The following is a 22275-nucleotide window of genomic DNA, read 5'->3' on the forward strand; positions in this document are numbered from 1 at the left end:
ACAGTGGCATTCGAAGGGGCCTTTAAGTCCCTATTAATAAATAATTTTAACTCGCCCCATTCTCTGCACGCAAACTGCGAAAAAGACGAAGATAATTGCTTACAAAACCTAGATTTTTTTTTAAAAGAAAAGTCGGTTTTGGCGCCGTCGACTTCTGATATTCCCAGCCCAATTGATGAGGAGGAGCCACAATTTTCTGAAAGCACAGATGATGAAATTGTGGTACCTTTTATTAATTTAAATACGTCTGTAAATGATGTTGGTCAGGGCAATTATGTGTGTGGGTGGGTCCTGAACAGATGTATTAAAAATGTTTGCAAAAGCTGCAAAGACTGTAAAAAATATGTATGGCGACCCTGAGAGCACATCAAATGAATATATAAGGGCCAAAGAGTACAAAAAAAATAAACAATCTTTAATATATCCATCAAAAGCCATGGAAAAATGTTTTATTCAAATTCAAAATTTAGTCATAGATATTTTGAAGAAAGATGTACCTAAAAAAGGATTAAAACATAAAATTAAAATGTTTACCGACATATTTGTGGATTATCCCTTTAATTGTGATAAACATAAAATAATGTTAAAAAATTATTTTGAAAATACAGTCATTAATGTACTTGTATACAGTTGGTGCCGTTCAATTAACCGTATTTTGTCTGGCAAAATAACGTATCATGGTGAGGACGAAATAAAAACAGCGGCACAAGCTTATAAAAATAAACACAGACATGGGATAAATAAATAATATAATAATAATTCTTTATTCAGACGAATCATATGTGCATAATTTTGTTAGTAACAAATCATCTTAATCTATGTTAGTTGTGTTTAAACAGAAATACATTAATAGAAAATAAATAAGATTGAATGTGATAATTAAATTAAATTGGGTTATTTAAAATAAAATATTGGATGTATTAAATAGTCTTATATAAAAATTAAATTGTATTCAACAGAATAATAATAATATTAATATTGAAATAATACATGTACAGTACAAAATAATTGTCTCTGATTATTACAAAACAATCAAAATCAATTACTTCCTAAAATCCCGTACCATTGTCAAAATTTACAATTCAATGTTAAATAATGTAAGTTTTAACTACATAAATAAATTGTAAAATAAAATGTGTTTTTGTTTTTGTATCCACTCACTTTCTGAAAGTTATGCTTAGATTGCAGCTTCTTACTATTTTACTGTATTTAAGTTGATAAGATTTTACTTAACTTGACTTCTCTCAACTTTATCAACTTAAATTCAAGTAAAATAGTAAGAAGCTGAAGTCCAAGCGCCATTAGTACGTGTCTATAGCTATAGGCGCTATATCTATACATATCGTAAGTTTGTGGATGACGATAATAGATGGCGCTGTCTTTCAGATCAATTGACATTAGCGGTCTTCAAAAAATTCCGCGAGCGGGCTCTCTATACCCCATATATTATATTACTCTATGTGTTCGTCGTTAGCGTTTTTATAGCCGAAAACGATATGTCACAGTAAGATAGATAAATCCGTAATTTAATTATAGACGTGAAACAACGCTTGCGTTGTTTGCGAACTGAAGCGATTTTCCTCCTTTTTTCCTGAATCATTCGGGAAAATAAAACAAAATATAATTGGTTACGCTTACACCAAACACTCAGATGTTTTATTGTATGTATACACTATAGTTAATTATTAATATTATATACTTACTACTAAGTATAAGATAATAATTCTTACACATTATACCTTACCAACAATCAAATTGCATGGCACATAAAACTATACAATTAATAAAACCGCTCCAAAGTTTCAATATAAAAAATATTATAAATTTTAAGTTTATAATTTCTATCATAGAAATAAAAATAACAATAACGTTATAGGTAGGTATCTACATAAAGATATATAATAAATCATTGCATTATTTTAGTCCTATGATCTTACACAGCTATTGACATGAGATTCACACATAGAGTATAGATAAATTGAATTAGGCATCATTAGTTCTGCCTAAATAACACTTTAGTTATGTTTAACTATTGACAATAAGCAATTCAATACATGATTAGTTCTCAATTCTACTATTAGGCAATATAAAGTTAAAACATCTGTGACTATATTCTATGATCCATTAAATGCACAGTCAATACACCCAGAATACTTTAAAATACCTGTTATATTATAATGTACTTTGCTATGAATTAAATTAGTTGCATACATCTTGTCCATTATTATTCCAACATTACAGCTATCAATTGAGTACAGCAAACTAAATGTAACAATAGATAATAACATAATATGCATTCCAAAAAAATCATGTGACCAGTGACCAAGATAGAATTTTGTATTCTTTTTCCTCTAAATAACATATTACACAAAAGAATTTAAAAGAACAATTTCACATTGCATTACTATGTATTAACATAATATTAATCAATCATGTTTAAAATACTCTGCATACAGACACACACATACTCATTATATTAAACCATTTATTACAAAATTAAACTTAAAATAATTATGAATATTGTCGAGTATACTTCATGATTATCATTAAAAATAATCTATTCATTATGACCTTTGCGGTTGTGACATTTGGGTTACATACAGAATGACACAGATATAGTTACACACTGTACAAGTATTTTATTATATGTTGCAGCCAGCCAACTAACTTAATTAGCCATTCAACTAACAACCTGAATAACTAGCCGCTTGATTGAATGGATGAATTTGTTATTAGAACACAATTACCACCAGAATTTATAGGTAGGTTAGATTAGAAATTGCGAATAGCACAAAATTCGAATCGCCATTGGAAATATACAACCAGAATTGAACTGCAATGTCATTCATTAAACAGGCTATGTTGCTAAATGAATTTAACACCTAAAGATAGGTTGTAGTAACATAAAATGAGTGTAACTCTTGAGTTTCTTCACTCGAGTACTCAGTGACTCTCTTGTTTTCAGAGAGAGTGTGTGGTTTTAGTCGGTAAGAGTCTGACATAACCTGCAGTCTGATGCACATCCTAAGAGAAAAGGTATCTATGAGGATTTCCATAGTTTTAAAGATTAAAGAAAGGCTGCTAACTGAATAGCTTATTAAGTTGCTTGTATGTTTTCCATACTTGTTTTAGTAGAAGTGTGTGAATACAAAGGAGAATGAGTAAAGGCAGTTATAGATATAAATAGAAAGGAAAACAGGCGGAAACATAATAACATTAAAAACATTCGCATTGTATTGTCTAACACTATTGCAAGTTATAGTATAGTGTAGAGAAGTCATTGGATAATTTTCCCCCTTAGAATAAAAGGTATGGTATAATCAGCCAGACAGAAATTAGTAATTTAGGTCTAATTTTAATTTTTCCTTGATGTCTCAACCAGCACATCTATGAAATATCAAACAAATATTTTTTGATATATCATTACAAAATGACACATATTATAGCAGCCTTAATGCTCAAACTTCTGCCAATCAAGAACATTATTTAATAATTAATCTTGCCATTACGAGTTACCAAATGAGCAGTATCACTTAACAATACTAGATCACATTAATGTAAGTCAATATAAACTAAAGGAATTTTGATAAATGCACAATAAACAGAATTTACTCAATTGTGAGTAAGTAATACATTAATAATAGCTTACAATAACATAATTCCACTTGCAGTATTCTCTCACTCTCTGTCTACAGCACCGTCCGTCATTTCTTTAAGAAACAGGCCGACTAGAAATATCACCTCTTTAAAACACTTTCCGCACCACACTTTGCTCTGTGTAGTCTATCAGACTGGACTCCACGCTGGGGTTTTGCAGCGCATTCAACAGATGCCAGACAGAAAAGAAAAGAATGATCAAACCTATTTTGTGAGACCTCTTCACAGACACACACCAGAGCAGCATCAGACCGGCCAGTGTGAGCAGCAGCACCACCACTGGCATGTACAGCCATCACCACGTGTTCTCCGCCGGTTCCTCCACCGCAGGGGCCCGGCGCATCCTCGTCACCAGCTCTGCCAGCTCTCGGGACAGTACGTTGGGCAGGTCCAGCTCACTAGCTGCGTCTGGGTGGGGCAGCAGCGACGCCAGGGTCTGCATGGCCGTGCTCTTCAAGGTCCGCACAGGCACGGTGATGTTCCAGTTCGTCCTGTACCGGAGGTCGCCCGCACGCTCCGGCGCCCTGAACACAAGCTTGTTGTTGATCACGTAGTGCTCCCCGGTCGTTGCGTCAGTGAACTCCCAAGGATGTGTTAAGTAAGAGTTGATATCGTAGAACGCGCCCGGCTCCATCCGCTCGTAAAATCGTTTCTTCCCAGCAAAATCACGCCACCACACGTCCACCGCTCGCGATGTTAGATTTGTGAAGCGAAGATACGCTTGGTGATCTGAATTTATCGATTTAACGAGAACATTCTCGCCCTTCTCATTAACTTCGTATACAAGCTCGTCGTTTATAGCCATTGTTATATTATCACGCACAAAATTCACCTCCAATTATTTTTACTGGGCCAAAGGTAGCACAGTGCGCACCACAATTTCGAAATTCCCGCGAATGGCGAGAAATGTCAATGTAGCGTTACCGTCTGGAGAACACTTCCGCTGAATAATTGTCAACAATGGCAGTCTGTGTCGCAGTTATCGGCAAAGATGTGAGTATTAATTGAATTACCACACGCTAACACTACGACTTGCCTTACACATACATCACGGGCACACTCAATGTTTAAAATTACACCATATTATAACATAATTGTACCAAATCCTCTCACTGACGATAAATCCAATGTAATATTTTTTAACTCACACACGTCACTTCAGATTTCATGATGACGTCAATAGCAATTTGCATAGACCAAACAACACAGATACACTATTCCTCACTACATAGATTGATATTGTTTCGGAATAGCTATCGAAAAATATCAATGTTTCCGATTATTTTACTAGAAAATTGAAAACTGCCATATTAGAAAACAAAATGACAATTTTATACTTGCCAGTGTAGAATAAAATTACCCCACATCCATTTTATTTAAATGCTTAAAAAATAACATAAATGTTGTTTTTCAGAATTCACCTTTATATATTGGTGGTATCGGCAACGATACAAGCACTGATAATGAACTGTCTCGTCAATGGCTCGTGCACACTGCGTTGGATGCTCTGGAAGAGAGACTTGCTAGTACTAATACTAATAACACAGGTGCCAATACGAACGCCGCTCGCACCGATCTGAGAGATTTGTACTTAGGTCTACTATATTCGACCGACACTCATAAAATGTAAGTAACAACGTCAGACAGACAGTCCACCAAAGCGGAATATTAAACATCTTTAATTTATTAATCTATTAATCGAAATTTTAATTCGTAATTAAAATATTTAATTTCAGTTACGGTTACGTGACGAACACGCGCATCAAGCTGGTTCTAGTGACCTCGTCTACGTCTCCAAGTGGCTCTAACATTCGTGATGCAGAAGTGAGGACAGCACTCCGCCGCCTGCACGCACTCTATGCTGATGCTATCTGCAATCCATTCCATTTGCCTGGAGATCAAATTACTTCCTTGTAAGATCATATTTTTGTATTTCTAATGTCTCATTTTGTCTCAAATGTTATTCAAAGAACAGCTAAGTATACTAATCAACAAATTCTTGTTTACAGGAAATTCGACAAACAAGTCAAGAATATTATGCTTAACAATGTTTGATCCTGGTTTTCTCAATATGCTTAAGTGAAGTACAGTCAACGTCACTAGGCTATTATTATTATATTAATTTGCCAACGTAATCTGTTACATTATTGAATAATGTTTGATGCTTAAAATATAGGTTCCGTATTATCCTTAAAGCCATATAAATATTGAACATTATTTAATAATTGATGCTTCCCTTGCCTGTGACATTATGCTAAATGCTTGTGATTGTACCTTCACAATTTTCTTGTAACTCATGTAACTGTTAGTATAATCTATAATATAAAAATAAGTCGGGTTTTCCTTCCTGACGCTATAACTCCAGAACGCACGAACCGATTTGCACGGTTTTGCATTCGTTGGAAAGGTCTCGGGTTCTGTGAGGTTTATAGCAAAGATAATTCAGGAAAAAAAAATTCATGGTGGCGAAACGGAATTCGCCAGGTTTGCTAGTATATTATAATTTACTTTAAGTTAATTGACATCAAATGATGTTTGACTGTTTATATCCATAATTATACTTAATAAATAAAGCTTTATTTACTGGCACCTTATTTTATGTTTCATTTTGGGAGTATTGTGTTATTTAAAACATCTATTTTGATTAATATTAACAATAAATTATATTTGCTTGGTTAGCGTTTTACAGATTTTCGTTGTTGATTAATAGTTTGTACACGAATGATGTTGCAGATCTCCTTTCTTTTAAAGTTTGTATTATCAGACAAAAAAGTCTTCATCTAAGTCCCAAGTTTTCATAAATTACCCACAATGTGGTATTTTTTTTTATTATAGTAACATTGCTGAATCAAATATCATAGAAAATAGAATTTTGATGCGTTTTGTTCCATTCAACAGAATCCATTAATTAAAGCTTAGGTAATTATTTTTGGAGTATTAATACTATCAAATTAATGTAATAAAAATTTTAGCGTTGCCAAACTATTTTTCTTCTCGACTAAGTTAATAGCAAAATTATTTTTTTCCAATTTTCACTTCGCTTTGAAACTAACAAAACGTAAGTTCAAAATTTTGACATCTAGTCTTTTTTTTCATTCTTTTTCTCTTTCATTCATTAAGTGAAGTGAAGCTGTGCTCCGGTTCAGCGCTGTGCAATTTTCTCTTTAAATTGTTTATCTCGACCGGAATATCGCAACAAAATGGTAAGTTATTATGTTTTCCCACCCCGTTATATGTTTTTCTTGATAAATTTTGTTATTTAGCAATATTTAACTTTACATGAAACTTTGAGGTTAGCTTTGCACGTGTCAACAAAGTTAATGTGTATTAAAGCGGGAAATTCTTCATTTACATTGATTTTAGCTTTAATATATATGTTAGTGAATTAGTACAGCCTGAAATCGACCTAAATATGTATATACAACACCTCATGTGAGTTTTAAAACAAACTTATCGTCGCTTCGCTTGATATCCGAATGTTCTTCAGAAACTGGCTGAGAACAATATCAAAGCCAATGATTTATCATTTATTAGAATCTATTCCAACCATATCACGTGTGTGAAGTCTATATAACACAATACCATCTTTAGTAAAACCAGAAACTATGCAGTTTTGTAAGTTTCATATAAATTGTATTTTATCAATTTGCAGGCAGCCGCTGTCGTGTCAGGCAAGGACATCGAGAAGCCCCAGGCTGAGATCTCGCCCATCCACCGCATCAGGATCACCCTGACCTCCCGCAACGTGCGCTCCTTGGAGAAGGTGTGCGCTGACCTCATCAACGGAGCCAAGAAACAGAAGCTCCGTGTTAAGGTGAGATAGTAATGAGCTGGTAGTATTTATAAATCCATATAATTATATTAAAATCAACTGCTGTTTGTTAGTCTGGTTAAAACTCCAGAATGGCTGGACTGATTTGGCAAATTTTGGTATTCAAAGTGAAGCGGTCAAAGTCCTGAGTAGGTTTAAAAGTTGAGAAAAAACATTTTAGTTCTTTGTATCTTAATTATAAGGGGTTCATATTATATCACTTCAACTTGCATTAAAGCATAGACTTTCTTTTCCCATCCTTTTCTGAGTCAAGGGCCACTTTTATAACATTTCTAGATTAAGGATTTGTGGAATAACTAAGTATTACTTTTTCCATGTGGTCCCCACACAACATTTTCTCCAGTTTTAGCCTCATTCTCTCAATAATAGTGACGTTTCCATTATTGAAATTAATTAATCATTTCTGTTGTCTCCTTTAACATAAGTTTCATTCAAGCTTTAACCATCTTTATTTATTAGAATCATAAGACACCTCTGCCTTGTTTTAATTTTATTTCGCAGACCACATTTCTTCTTCTGCAGAACTTTGTTTCCGAACCACTGCTTTAGATAGATTATTAAAATTAAGTATTAAGAGCAACCATTATACATCTTTGAAGCCCCCCATGTGGCTTCTAGGTATAGTTTGATAATAAAGTAGTAAGACAGCGCCAGTAGTTACCATACACAGCATGGCATGTGTCATGCAGTTGTGTTCACTGCCGGCGCTAGAGTGATACTCTCGAAAGTGCTTTATGCCAGTACACACACGGCATATTGTTCATCTGAGGGTTACACACTTACATGAAGCAAATACAAAGAGGAGATAACAGAATTTCCTTCTAACATCATGCATTATGTGATACTTTACAGTGAGTGCAGGATGTTACACACCACACCCTTCTCTATTTTCCACCATGCAGTCTCATATTAAAAAAACATTGCCAGTTGTCCACATGTTAAACTACCACTTTCTGTGTTTATAACCTATCAACACCTTTTTACTTATGATGTCATTGGGCAGGGCTGTTTTTTTTTTGTGTCACAGTGCACAATCATATGGCATCTCCTCTTTGTACTTGCTTCATGCTTTTACATCATATGTGTTAATTTATGAAACTACTTGTTACTTTCATAAAGACGGGTTTGTCTACATACAATTCTTTGTTTAGCTTTTATTCATTACTAATTTCTTCACAGTATAAAAAGACCCTATGGAAAATTCTGGATGTTATTCTATACTAAATCCCAATAAAATTTTATAAGGAAATTCTCTATAACTGTACCCACAAGGCTACTACTCCTCATTGTAAGCTAAATCTCAATTTCTCAATTCCAGGGACCCGTGCGCATGCCCACCAAGGTGCTCCGCATCACCACCCGTAAGACTCCTTGTGGTGAGGGTTCCAAGACCTGGGACCGCTTCCAGATGCGCATCCACAAGCGTGTGATCGACCTCCACTCGCCCTCGGAGATCGTGAAGCAGATCACCTCCATCAACATCGAGCCCGGTGTAGAGGTTGAGGTCACCATCGCTGACGCGTAGGCACAACTGCCTAATATATTTTATTAAGAAATCTAAGTGTTTTATTTCCGGGGTTTTGCATTGTGGTATCTATCTCCAAAGTTCTCAGTATTTTAAGTTACAATATTTAACAAGTTTATTTGCTTTTATATAAACTTTGGCCATAATTAATAGCTAAAATAGAATCAGGTGTTACTATAGAAATCCATGCTATACTAACAATACATTCAATTTTTAGTTTTAAATAATAGCATTCAGATATAACTAGTAGTCTAATCAAGTGATAATATTATGCAGATAGAAGTATTTTTTACACATTTTTGTATTGAGATGGAGAAGCATTGTATTATATTTTAAATACACAGCCTGCACGCTGGTTTCCTAAATGGTCTTCAATTTCAAACGATAATTATAGTGCCCTGCTAATCAAATACTGAGTTTTCAGTAAATAGTCGCAGTCGCATTTTCCATATTTCTAAGAAGACTACATTTTAGGTCGTCCCACAATAGATAGGGCACAGTTTAGAATACCGACTTCACACAATCTTCTGAACAGGAGACAATCCATAAGGATCTTCCAATCAACATAACACATCAGACAGTTATTACATGACCTTGTATCCACACTGACATACTGACTAAAATAGCAACTCTATTAAGCAATTACAATCCGGTAGAGGTCGCCACTTGCCGGCAGATTGATGTCTGCTCACAATTGGTGGCACGCTACCCTACTATTAGATTTGATCATCACTTAGGTTCTATTGTGATTATGATTTGTTTGGAAAGAGCATTTTGGTGAGGTCTAGGAAGAATTTTGTAATATAGCTTTTTTTAGTAACGGTGAAACGGGTTGCATAGATGTTGGGAAAATATTCTACTATTTATTCACAAAGTCAAATCATTTATTCAAATTAAACCATAAATACTTAGATATTTCTGAAAGGTCAACAAAGAAAGAAAGAGTCTGTCTGTCGGTGAAACTAGGTGCTCGTTCTAAAGTGTAGCTTCGAATAGAGAAGAAAGAGTAAGAAACTCCATTCACTCCGTTTTATGGTAACCTAGAGTGCTTGAGATGAGCTTCTAGTATAGCGGTTGGGCCATAGGCCACTGAATTCAGATGTTATGACATTTGACGTACCAAGTGTAGGTGTGACTGGCATGCAGAGTGGTGACTGGTGAGGGCAGTTCCAACCGACCGACTGGGGGAGGAGTATGTTAAGCAGTGCATGTTTTGTTACAGTACAATCCAAACAGTGGCGGCCTTAGTGCCTTGCCCGTTTGTTTGAGGGCTCTTGTCTTTTTTGGAGGGGAGTGTCAGCCTCTTACTGAAAAAAAACCACCCCGTTCCAACTGCTGCTTTGAGCCGGAACATCGGTAACCCGTTAGGTAGTCCGCAGGTCCGGATTGGGCATCAGCCCTGCTAGGCCCCATCTGGTCTCGCGATATAATAAACTACTTAGATTTTTTTTTATTTTTTGCTTATGCACGTTGGGGGCTCCGTATAATTGATACGGCAGAAACGGCGCTAGCTACGCCCCTGAATACAAATCGTCATTCAGTTACAAAGCTATAGACATTACCATAGTAGGTACCCAAGTACGTATCTCTACATCAACAGGAAACATACTGTCCTCCCGACTCCGGGCGTCCATCACGCACAACCTACATCAATCACTGGGCTCGCGACACGTGAGCTGCCGGATACAACACAACAGACTTGTAGCCGGGTGTAATATGTACAATGTAGATACAAGCAAGCTAGGTGCTTCATTGTTGTGTATTATTGAATTCTGTATTCTATAATGGGGCTGTCATTTTTTTATTAGGAAAAAAGACTGCACATTTAGCGCGGTGGCTGGGCAACCCTGGCTACCGTGCAACGTGTTGCGGGTTCGATTCCCGCATAGAAACAACTCTTTTTGTGATCCACAGATCCCAAAAAGAGTTATTCCGGGTCTGGGTGACATGTGTATGTGAAATTGTATGTTTATAAACGCAATCACGACAGGAAAAATTTAATGTGGGGCAAAGTTTAAAAAGAAGTCCTATTAAAAAATTAGGATTAAAAAAAACTGGATGATTAATTTAATGATATGGAAGGTTTATTGAAGAAATTAGCCAGTTTGTAATTTGATAACACAGGGCTTAGTATAAGTTTGTTATACGTTCAATAAGAGCGCGTTCTGGTTCGGGACTGACTGGTTAGTTCATTGGAGAACGCGCTCTCGTTTTGTTTTCGTTCAACGTAAAGCAAACTCGTACTAAGGATACAGTACCTATGGTTTAAACCTGGTGCCATGGCAGGGCAAATACGTGTAAATACTGCGAAGCGCAACGAGTTACGGTTGTCATCGCATCCACGAGCACGGCGAAAGAGAAATTCTACTGGTAGGGTTTAGCTCGACCTGTGGTCATGCGGGTCTATAAAATAAATAGGTAAGCAGGTAACTAGGTATATAGAAATCGTGTATCATCCACTCATCAATACTGATCTCACCAGCTAGTCCTGCTAAAGGAAGTTGCTACCTTTTTTTTTGAGGGGGAAAATCATCCAATGACTTCTCCCGCCTTGGGTGAGGCGGGAGGGAGTGTCAGACTCTTACTGACTAAAAACCACCCCGTTCCTTCTCTTGCTTTGAGCCGGAGCCCCGATAACCTGTTACGTTGTCCGCAGCTCCGGATCAGGCATCAGCCCTACTGGGCCCCATCTGTGGTGGTCTGGCTCTTACCTCAGGATGACTGGTCACAGTTTCAGGGTCTACACCCTGGTCCGGGTCCAAAAACTAAATTGGTTTGTATGGTTTGGTTCTTTTAGTTTATTTCATAGAAACGTTGCGCCGCACTAGGATTTACTCCTGTATCGTGGGTGCGTTTACAAACTTTGATGTCACATTTACATCAATCCCAAAGCCGCAGCAACAATTAGTAGATCACACAGAGAATGGTTCCTTGCGGGAATCGAACTTACGACACGTCGTCGCGTCGCAGGCGGTCGCCCACAACCGCCGCGCCATAACCGTATCAATAAAGTCAGTCTACCTACTGAGGCCTAGGGTGTATTTCAATGTCATAATAAATGACAATAGGTGGCTAAATGTTACAAAAAATATTGCTACATTTTTTTCAATATGGCCGTCGACCATTTCAATATTCAATAATATTGCTACCTGCCTACAATCACAATAACATGCAGTAGGCTGTTTTATAACAATTGATGAGTAAGCTAGGCCCAAGGTTGAATGTGTACTTGTGTAGCCAATCTTGGAACGAAATAAAAACAATTATTTCATTTACGCCTGAATACTGAAATGCTACTCAATTTTAAATTGTAGGTACTTAAATATCGTGCTATCTCTGTCACTTTACAAAGAATTGATAGGGACAGAACTAGTCTTGAGAGTAATTGGACATTAGAACAAAAATTTTTAATGGCGGGAGATTTTCGCGTCAAGATTATTGTCTATGCGACAGGCAAAGATGCGTCTATTGATCTGCCTAGTGCCTGCGTTGGCTCGCTGCCAAGACATACTCCCTGAGTTGTTTCAGGCACTTAATTTCCGTCTTAGGAAATTTGTACGACATTAAAAGCTTTGCTTGAGATAAAACGAAGTCATGTTTATGAGTTGGTTTTATGATTACCTAATTAGGTTATACCTAATTAGCTTAGTACTAAATGATTTTTGATTTTTTCTTTGTACCAGTGTCATTAAAGAGTCTAACAAAGTACAACAGATTCTAAGCTTCATAGTAATTTGCACCTATGAAGGCTGATGATTTCCTACATTCAAGAGTTAAACCCATAAAGGTAATTTACACATAAACCCATTTAAGTTTCAATCACCCTAAAGTCCGTAGGAGTCGACTTCCTAAGTAAATGTGATAAAATAAAGATTAATGCAAATGGGAAGGTGTTGTTACTGGTTCCTAGGCCGCATCAATCATTGTTACGTATATTTACGATACGACCTACATACTGTGGAACATATTGCGGAAGCTATGACTCAGCTGAGTATAGGCTGTGACCGAAGTTCATACACCGTGTAGGCTCAACTCTTTGCTAGGTACCTAAAACCTAAATGATACTAACGATATTCTGACTTTGCAACGTCACGCCTTTTATCGCCGTTGGGCTAGTCAGAGGTGCACATAACGGCACATAATGCCGCTATACAATGTACACCCACTTTTCATCAATTGTGTCATAAGGCCCATGTAGTAGGTCCGTGCTAGTATTTAGAATTTATGTTACCGACTGAAAAACCGATAAATGCCGCAGTACTATTTTGCCGGAGAACCCGGGAATCGAACTCAAGGACGACAGCGACCCCTCGACCAACGAGGCAGTCGCCTTTTGGTAAGAAAGTAAAAGAGGAACTAAATCCCAAAAGCCTGGCAACGCATTTGTAACTCTTCTATGGTGTTGCAGATAACGCTAGGTGTCCATGGGCAGCACCCATTGCTTATTAGCTTAACTATTATTACCAGGTGTTCGGTGCCACTGATGGTCATTAGGTTTACTAAAAAGAGAGCGTACTCATTACCAAATGACACATGTTACGAACAAATTCGATTAGTAATAAAATTACCGTAGCCGCCGAGATTAAGCTTTAAAACAAAGCCATAAACCCCTAATTTGGATCTAGGACAAAGTCAGCTGTACTGAATAGTCAAACAAATGTTAGAAAATTTACGATCCTATAACGTTTACAAGTCTAGTCGAAATAGATTAAAGAATTCTCTTGAATTTAGCGACCGAAGAATAAATTACGTTTGACAATGAATGATGCAACGATATAAAAATAAAAACGGCTTGTCTCTGGCCGGCACCATACTCGATTGGCCATAGACAATCGGATGAAATATGGCCGCGATATAATTTCGGCAGTTTGTCATGAACATGACCTTGCTTCTCTTTAGATTGTTATCCATCGTTTATTGACAATATTGGTTATCTTATTTATTTTGATAAACGGATTTTAGATAGTTATCGTGGTATTTTCTATTAAGAAAACATTAGTATTGGTAAATAGAGTATGTGGGTACTTAGATTGGACGAAACCTTTAAATTTTATTATATCTACCCATATAAAATTAAAAGTTTTACAAATATCACTCTTACCACCCCGTTCTTACTCCTGCTTTTCGAGCCGGAACCCCGGTAACCCTGACAGGCAATCCGCAGCTCATAAGTACTCCTCTAAGTGTTGGAAAGAGTCGTTTGTCCATTGGGATAAAAAGGTGCAACTAAGACCCTGCACTGGTAAAGGTACTGTACCGACTATAGCGTTACTAATCTAATATATAAAATTGAAACGGCTTGACCGATATTGATGAAATTTTTTGTGCTTATCCGGTATTTATGAGAATCGGCCAACATCTATTTTTCATCCCCCTAAATATTAGGGGTACTACAACCCTATTTTTTTAATTTTCCGCAGACGAAGTCGCGGGCAGAAGCTAGTTCTATTATAATTCTAGGATGAAAAGATCAAAAGGCACTTAAAAGAATAAAAAACAAACCATAGATGGTTTCTTTTATTCCGTAATTTTAAATTGGAAAGATCAAAGTGAACTCGATCGCGGTCTGCCATGATATTAGTTTTGATAATACTCTCGACCAATAACGGACAATTTGCAATCGAACTCACTTTGAAAGTTCGAATTAATACTTACAGAATAACCTATCTGTACCTAGGTACTCTGCAATAGGTACTGAGTACCTATGTATGGAAGTGTCACAAGAAATAAGAAGTGATGTCACCACGCTGCACAGTGGACTCATCACCATAAATGGCAGATTAGTATTGCAGCGACACCAAGCTACCGCATGCTTGCAACTAGCTAAGCACATATAACGACATATCAAGTTAAACATAACCAGTATAACCTGACCGTCGAATGAACCAAGTTGCTAGACAAAGCGAGACCAGGGTACAGTGGTTTATATTGTTTGATGTGTAGTTGCTACTATCTATTAGCTATGATCTCAGACTGCGGTTTATGAGCTACAAATCATCTAGATTGTGGGTCTAAGTAGGTAACACGCTATGTTTCCTCTTACGTCAAAACTAAGGGGTTGACGTTATTATAGTTACTGAGTCTTTTTGGAACGGGTCTAACTATAGGTAATCAACAGACTGATCACCTGTCAAACTCAAATCATTTATTACATTCATGTGTATACATAGATTTAACATTAGCACATTAGGTTCAACATGAAACCCGGTTAAGATACGACAATATACATAATAACACAATAAGCAACACCACCTAATGGTTTGTTGGTAATGGAATGATTTTTTTGTAGAGTTAATAAAGATTTGGAATAGAGCATTTGGCGATTTGGGATTAGGAGGAGAAATAAGTATTATTGTAAGTGGCGAAATGTTTCTATTTACTCCCATGATATAAAAACATGAGTTAACAAATTATATGTCAATTAACACCTAATATAAATGAATTCAAATTCATTGTTAACCCTCCCCATTACAAAGGGTTAACCGTTAACCCCTCGAGAGTATAAAAGGGTTATAAAGGCGTGACAGTTTCCATATAATTACGGATTAACATTTAACTGCAGTAATAATTGTAACATGCAACATTCTAATTTCCCTCAATTCAAACATCGTGCTATAATAAAATTAACATGAAACTTGTGAAGAAAATACCTGTTTTGCATTATAAAGTAATAAGTACATATTATGTATGTGGTAAAACCGCAATGCGTCCTCTCATGTCAACTTAAAATGTACAATTTAAAAAGTTACCATTAGTTTTACTCCACAGCCCGTATCAGTTCACTGCAGGGCTCATAGTCCATTACTATGACGGCTCATAGCTCACATATTATGTAGAGGAGGCCCTCTATTTACGAATAGGAGGAATAGGATGGTTTTTCATAATCTCCACTCGTTTTTAGTGTTCAGGTTTAATAGGCATCAAATCTATTTTTTACGGACTATTTCGATCCATATTTTAGCAGTTTCTTCTTACGGATCTGTGGAAGACCTGGCGACTTGACGGAAGAAGGACTTTTCCCGCCTTGGGCGAGGCGAGAAGGAGTGTCAGACTCCTAATGACTAAAAACCACCCTGTTCCTACTTCTGCTCTTAGAACCGGAGCCCCGGTAAACCCACTAGGTAAGTAGCCGCAGCTCCGGAATTGAGACACGTGTAATAAATCGATTGAGGTAACTAAAGTACTGTCTATATAACTACGTACTTACTTTATTTATTGCTTGGATAAATAATAAATACGCTACTATAAGGAGCTATTATACAAACCATTATTACTGTATTACCCACAAAACGACATTTCACAACATTTTCCCCTCAAACTCGGCCATAATTAGAGAAAATCATTGCAATATAGTTTCCACAGCAGCCCTATTCTGTGGAAATCAATTTGCGAACATATTTTTGCTAAATGCGTAGCAACGACAGAGGGAAATCAATACCTAGGGACCTGCGTACAAGCTGTCAAACATACATTTATATAAAACCTATTTACTGAAAATCCAGGGCCCGATTGCACTCCCCAGACCTAAGTATACACACATAGACAGTTAAAAGGAAATAGGGTATAAGCGACATTTTGGTCAGAAATGAGTTTATTATGCTAACCTGCGTAAAATTTTCCGTTCTTTCGAATGCGCTTACTCTCATGGCTCTACGTTTTTGGCGTTTATACCCTAGCAAAAAAAAATCCTAGTATTCTTTCGACGACAGACGAGTTTAAACGGCTCTCCTGAACATTTTATTTTTTGTCGCTTATACCCTATTTCCTTTTAACCGTCGACATAGACTGTTTGTGTGTGTGTGTGTAGGGTTAAATGTGTGTGTCGGGTCGTTATACCGCGAAATCAATACAGTCTGGGTTTGTTCCAGGGCGAGTGGCACCACCGTAACGGTGGTTAAAACACTGCGTGACTATGCAAAACTTATATTGACATGAATAAAATTGCGGATACCACGATACCGATCTATCGAAGGGATTGTGATGGGGCACGCTATCGTAAACCGTGGTATTGTTTTCTTTGATGAACTGTTTTGCTTTTTATATTTTTGTTATTTCCTTATTGTTTTGCTAATTTCTGTTTTTTGATTGATGGTGTAAACGCAATTCTGTTTGTTTGAAGGGAATACTAGCTTCTGCCAGCGGTTTCGCCCGAGTTTCTAAAGGGATAAAAAGAGGCATACCAATGTGTTATTTCCATCCAAAATCTACACCTGTTCCAAATTTCATCTCGATCTCTTCAGCCGTTTTGACATGAAGGAGTAACAAACAAAGATACAAACTTTCGCATTTATAATATTAGTACGATTACAATGCATTTAGGATTTGAACATTTTTTTACGTCTACTAAATAGCATACTATTTAATATTAATTAATTACAGTCAACATACTTGCATCAATTAACTTTCACATCCGATAAATTCCTTGAAACGTCAAACAAGGATACCTAAATAAAAATGTCATATCAGTCACAACTATTCAAACACTTTATTTGTGTATAGGCGAACTCAAAGCCTAAGGCATTATTATCAAGTAAATTACTGTTTGACTAATTTCCTACTCTGTTGTAACAATGTAAGCCTAGTTAAAATACGTGTGGGATGTAGCCCACATAACTGTATAATCCTTTCATAATTATCTTCCTATGTTTTGTAATTAACCGCCAATTATCTAGTTTATTCTACATCAAGATAGTTTGTGACAGACAGTTTTAAAGTGTGGGTGTCTCTTGCTATACTGACGTGTAATTTATTTTAGGCTAGTTTTTGGGTTACGTTCGTAAAAGACATCAATTTTATTTAACCGGTATTATGAAAGCTTTGTCCTCGCATACCCCAACATTTACAGTTTTTACCAAACGTAAAATGAAAAGGACTCTATGTAGAAAAAAAGAATTAAGTATGAAATTGTTGTTTAATAAATCATGTTTTTTTATATATTTTTTTTATATCGTCTAGCCTTTTATCCCCGAAGGGGTAGGCAGAGGTGCACATTATGGCACGTACAATGTACACCCACTTTTAACAATTTATTTTGTAAGTCCCATGTAAGAGGTAGTTGTGCTATATACCGGGCACATTTTCAGACTTCGTGCTACTACTGAGAAATATTCGAAAAACCGAAAAAAGCTCAGCAATATTTCGCCCAACCCGGGAATCAGACCCGAGACCCCTTGCCCGGTAGTCACACTTGCAACCACTCGGCCAACAAGGCAGTCATCATGTAATAATAGCAAAATATTTTAAGTACGGAACCGTTCATTTCATAGTAAGATTCATATCAAATAATTATGTAAAAGCTAAGTCTAGTAATGATCCGACCAATCACTAGTTTTTGTTTCAGCACTGCGTTGACGTACGACATTTGGTTCCATTGCATTAGAAATCTGTCCTTTTACAGTCTTTCTACTTTCTAGTTGCATAACATTTTATTTGAAAAAGCTTTCAAGATATTGGTAAGTGCTTACTTATAAATACAAGCAATTGATCATTCAACAACGAAGGCAAATAATGGTGAACAAACTGTGAAATAAAAAACAGTAAATGGGTACCTATTCATTACAATGATTTGTTTAATAACTTGATTAACTGTTCTAACTTTATAGTTTTTGTCAAAGTAACTGTGTTCTTGTTGAAAGGAAAGGGAGGATAAAAAATGAATTTGAATTAAGTAAACTGAAACACTCATCACCTACTATACCTAATCCTTAAATCAAAAGCCTATAAGCCCACTTTTGTGTTATTTAAAATCAGATCACGTGCATGCAGCAATTCTACGATACTTGTTTTGATTTCCTAAAAGCTCCAACGTCTTACACATAAATACTGATGAATAAATAACGCAATATAGGTAACATGATATAAGTTTTTTACTGCAAACATTATGTAAAGTATACCTATTATAATATTTGCATAAAACGTTTTATGAGTCACAAGCCAACATTGTTACGTTATTGCAATTATAAGGACGACTGATGTCGGCTTTTTAGGGTTTCAAAAAGCCGTATGTCCATTGTAAATCGATTTCAAATCGAGGTCATAGTTTGTTTCATGTAGGGTGTCGGAGCAAGCCAGGTGCGACCAAGGTAGGGGGATACTGTAGAGTACAGACTTTGCACCTTTTATTCCTTTTATATTGGTTGCATTACTATTATTTGCATTCGATGCTGTCTCGAATTCACAAAAGAATGTCACGCTTTTGTGCATTTACCAAATTATATAGCTCTATACACCGACTGTAGCGACAAAGTCGCTGGAGGTTTATTGGTGTTCAATCTTAATGTAAGTTAGCATATGTAGAATAAAACTAGATTAAAATTGCTATGATTACTTATCCGGTCTTTACCAAACCTTTTATCTTTAATTTGATTACTTTTTTTTGAGGGGATAAATCATCCAATTACTTCTCCCGCTTTGGGCGAGGCAAGAGGTAGTGTCAGACTCTTACTGACTAAAAACCACCCCGTTCCTACTCCTGCTTTTCGAGCCATAGCCCCGGTAAACCCGCTAGGTAGTCCGCAGCTCTTACTTTGGTTACTGGTGACAAAATCGTTAACCGTGGATTAAACTCCGATCAAGTTATTTGGTGCAACCCGCTTCCTTTCCCTACATACCTCGATTATATACAACTTAGGCCCAATTCTGCGACCTAGCCTAGCCGTGGGTGGGGTGCCTGCATTACGGCTGAGCCCTAAGAGGGAGAGAGACACCTATATTCCTCGTCTCCTTCACACCTACGCAGCGGATGATAAGTACTTGGGTATGTTCGGTTGCTATGACAACGAGAGAGTAAAGGCAGACGATGCGACAATATTTTATAACGTTAGGTTACGTAATGCTCCGTTTTTGGTCTAAATACTGTAGGATGGGAGTCTAGATTGTTAGGTGACCTATTCATTGAAATTATTAAGATTATACTTTATGATAAATCTCAAATGTGGCGTAAAAACGCCATTTAAGTGTTTTAATCTATATCTCGCTGACGCCATGTTTTTCCGAGTTTCCAAAATTCAAATATTTGTTCGAAAGAATAAATAATGGAAAGCTTTGAAGTTGTTGATGGGCAGTAATTAAGAATCGTTTATGATAACGATCGAAGGCAGTGGTGAGCGAGTAGACGAAGAAATGATTTGACTCGCGATTTAATTACACTTTAACGTTGTTCGGAAAAATATTTATTAGGTAGAAATGAGAGTTGCTCTTGAAGATATTTGTATTTCTTTATTATTTGAACTGAAATATACTTTATTCTATTGATGTAGAATTAATGATTTTAGTCGAGCCGGCCCATTTGTGTCGAAGTATGGTTCTTCCTCGCGATAATTTCTGATAATTTCTCCAAACCAGACTGTTTACAGTAGACTATGTATTGTAGAGTATTGACACTAAAAACTTAAGTACTTGTAGCTACTTAATCTTTCCTTAAACCAGATTAACTCTAATTAAGAACAGTTGTGTAAGAACAACCAACTTTTTATCCAATTAATAGATATCTACGCAAATACCGACCTCTTTCTTGACAACCGACAACAGTGTGCTTACACTGTCCCGAACCAATGAGTCAATTAAATTAATATACGCCATCATCAGCCTGTATCAGTCAACTGCTGGACCATGCGGCTGCTCTTCGAAAAAGCTACTACTTTATATAGTTTTTCACCCACTGCTCGGCTCCTGTTAGTTATAACGTGATGATTTATTACTTACTTCCTAGATAAATGCAATATTCAACACAAAAAAATATTCAAATCGGACCAGTGGTTGCAGAGATTAGTGCCTTCAAATAAACTCTTCAGCTTTGTATTAGTAGATTTGTATTTGTATTAGTAGATCTATATAGATTCCACGGATGCCGTAATATGCGCCTCTGCCTACTCCTTCGGGGATAAAAGGCGTGACGTTGCATAGATCCCACGGACAGGCTCTTAGTAGGCTTGCGATACCCGCGGGAAGAATAAGGGTAACGACATATACCTATATTCCACTCTGTCACCACGTGGTATAAAATAATACACATAGCTACAAGGAATATAGGAACTATACATATTATACATGGTGTATTTAGACCGTCTGTCAGTCTCCACAATCATTTAATAAGATCTCACCTCGTCTCGTCCGTATCGGACATCTTAACTACGTATTTGTTATATGCAGGAGGGAAGAACTTGGAATAAATCAACTCATCTCCTGATGCCATCAACATGTGTAGGTGTTTTGGACAGATTCTTGCAAGTTATTTAATAACTTGTGACTTGTGCTATTTAACCCGTTGTCTGTCGGAACGCAGATCTACGCGAGACACAATGTGTTTTTTCTATTGTGTCTCATATACCGACAGACAAGGGGTTAATAGTAGAGTATAAGGTTCGATTGAAGAAAAAACATCTTAGGTTTTGTTCAGAAATTATGAATAGGTACCTAAGTTAATAATTGTTCATAATACACTACATGAGACGTTTTAATTTACTAATAATTCTGTTGGTTCTTAAGAGATAGTTACTTTGCTCTTTTTAAGCCCTTGGGCGAGGCGAAAGGGGGTGTCAGACACTTACTGACTAAAAACCACCCCGTTCCTACTCCTGCTTTTTGAGCCGGAGCCCCGGTAAACCAGCTAGGTAAAGCTGGAAATCGAAGTTTTTTTTTATTTTTAATGGAATAGAAGGTTATTTAATAATTATAACCTTCTTTGGTGGTAAGTGATGATATTGCCATCAATGGAGCACGTCTGCCAATAAGCAACCTATTCACTTAAGCCCTGAAGACCACCAATACAATATCATATCCGTATCACCATTCTTACGCATAAAGGCATTGTGCTGATTAGAATATTTTATTCATTCCTTTAAACCACCCCTTATATATAACACCTCTAAAAGCTCTTTTAACTACGTTTTCCTAACCCTTCTGTTGCCCAATTTACAATAGTAGTTCATAAAACCTGTCAGTCAACGTGTCACGTGCCATTTTACCGGCAGATGTTACCAACAAGTTATGAACAGGGATGTTTAAAGTCCCATAACCGGATTCGGATCGGGCATGTCCTAAAGTTGCAACCGAGTACCAAGAGACGGCTGACGGCGAATTTGGTTTCAATAAAATAAGCTGTGTCACTGCTCTTAACCAATCCATTGAAAATAAGCATGATAATAAGCTACCACGATGCTTAATAACGCGGGAGAATAATGATATATTAAATAAAAGTTAAAGCTTTTTCAAAAATCACCCGCATACTCTTTTGATGACATACAACATTTTTTTAAGGGGA

The 22275-nt window shown here is 36.5% G+C and overlaps 3 protein-coding genes across 3 annotated transcripts; 2 read left to right on the top strand and 1 right to left on the bottom strand.

The window, feature by feature from the left end:
• Positions 1–1623: 1623 nt before the first annotated feature.
• Positions 1624–4996, bottom strand: LOC118277087 (von Hippel-Lindau disease tumor suppressor-like). The gene has a single exon (XM_035595753.2). The coding sequence runs from the start codon at positions 4460–4462 to the stop codon at positions 3953–3955; it is 510 nt and encodes a 169-aa protein (XP_035451646.1). The 5' UTR covers positions 4463–4996; the 3' UTR covers positions 1624–3952.
• LOC118277088 (trafficking protein particle complex subunit 2-like protein) lies at positions 4505–6251 on the top strand. The gene is made up of 4 exons (XM_035595754.2): positions 4505–4650; positions 5072–5283; positions 5394–5570; positions 5667–6251. The coding sequence occupies exons 1-4, from the start codon at positions 4618–4620 to the stop codon at positions 5710–5712; spliced, it is 468 nt and encodes a 155-aa protein (XP_035451647.1). The 5' UTR covers positions 4505–4617; the 3' UTR covers positions 5713–6251.
• Positions 6252–6691: 440 nt separating this feature from the next.
• On the top strand, positions 6692–9045 carry LOC118277579 (40S ribosomal protein S20). Its single transcript, XM_035596449.2, has 3 exons — positions 6692–6860; positions 7310–7471; positions 8808–9045. The coding sequence occupies exons 1-3, from the start codon at positions 6858–6860 to the stop codon at positions 9012–9014; spliced, it is 372 nt and encodes a 123-aa protein (XP_035452342.1). The 5' UTR covers positions 6692–6857; the 3' UTR covers positions 9015–9045.
• The last annotated feature ends 13230 nt before the right edge of the window (positions 9046–22275 follow it).

The sequence above is a fragment of the Spodoptera frugiperda genome, chromosome 10, assembly GCF_023101765.2.
Source record: "Spodoptera frugiperda isolate SF20-4 chromosome 10, AGI-APGP_CSIRO_Sfru_2.0, whole genome shotgun sequence".
Taxonomy (NCBI): Eukaryota; Metazoa; Arthropoda; class Insecta; order Lepidoptera; family Noctuidae; genus Spodoptera; species Spodoptera frugiperda.

What these genes read in the sequence shown, in the direction of transcription:
- LOC118277087 (XM_035595753.2), bottom strand. Translation starts at nt 4,462, where the DNA reads ATGGCTATAAACGACGAGCTTGTATACGAAGTTAATGAGAAGGGCGAG.
- LOC118277088 (XM_035595754.2), top strand. Translation starts at nt 4,618, where the DNA reads ATGGCAGTCTGTGTCGCAGTTATCGGCAAAGAT. An exon ending in TCGCAGTTATCGGCAAAGAT is followed by an intron (nt 4,651 to 5,071) that starts GTGAGTATTAAT and finishes GTTGTTTTTCAG; the next exon opens with AATTCACCTTTATATATTGG. An exon ending in TCGACCGACACTCATAAAAT is followed by an intron (nt 5,284 to 5,393) that starts GTAAGTAACAAC and finishes ATTTAATTTCAG; the next exon opens with TTACGGTTACGTGACGAACA.
- LOC118277579 (XM_035596449.2), top strand. An exon ending in AACAGAAGCTCCGTGTTAAG is followed by an intron (nt 7,472 to 8,807) that starts GTGAGATAGTAA and finishes TCTCAATTCCAG; the next exon opens with GGACCCGTGCGCATGCCCAC.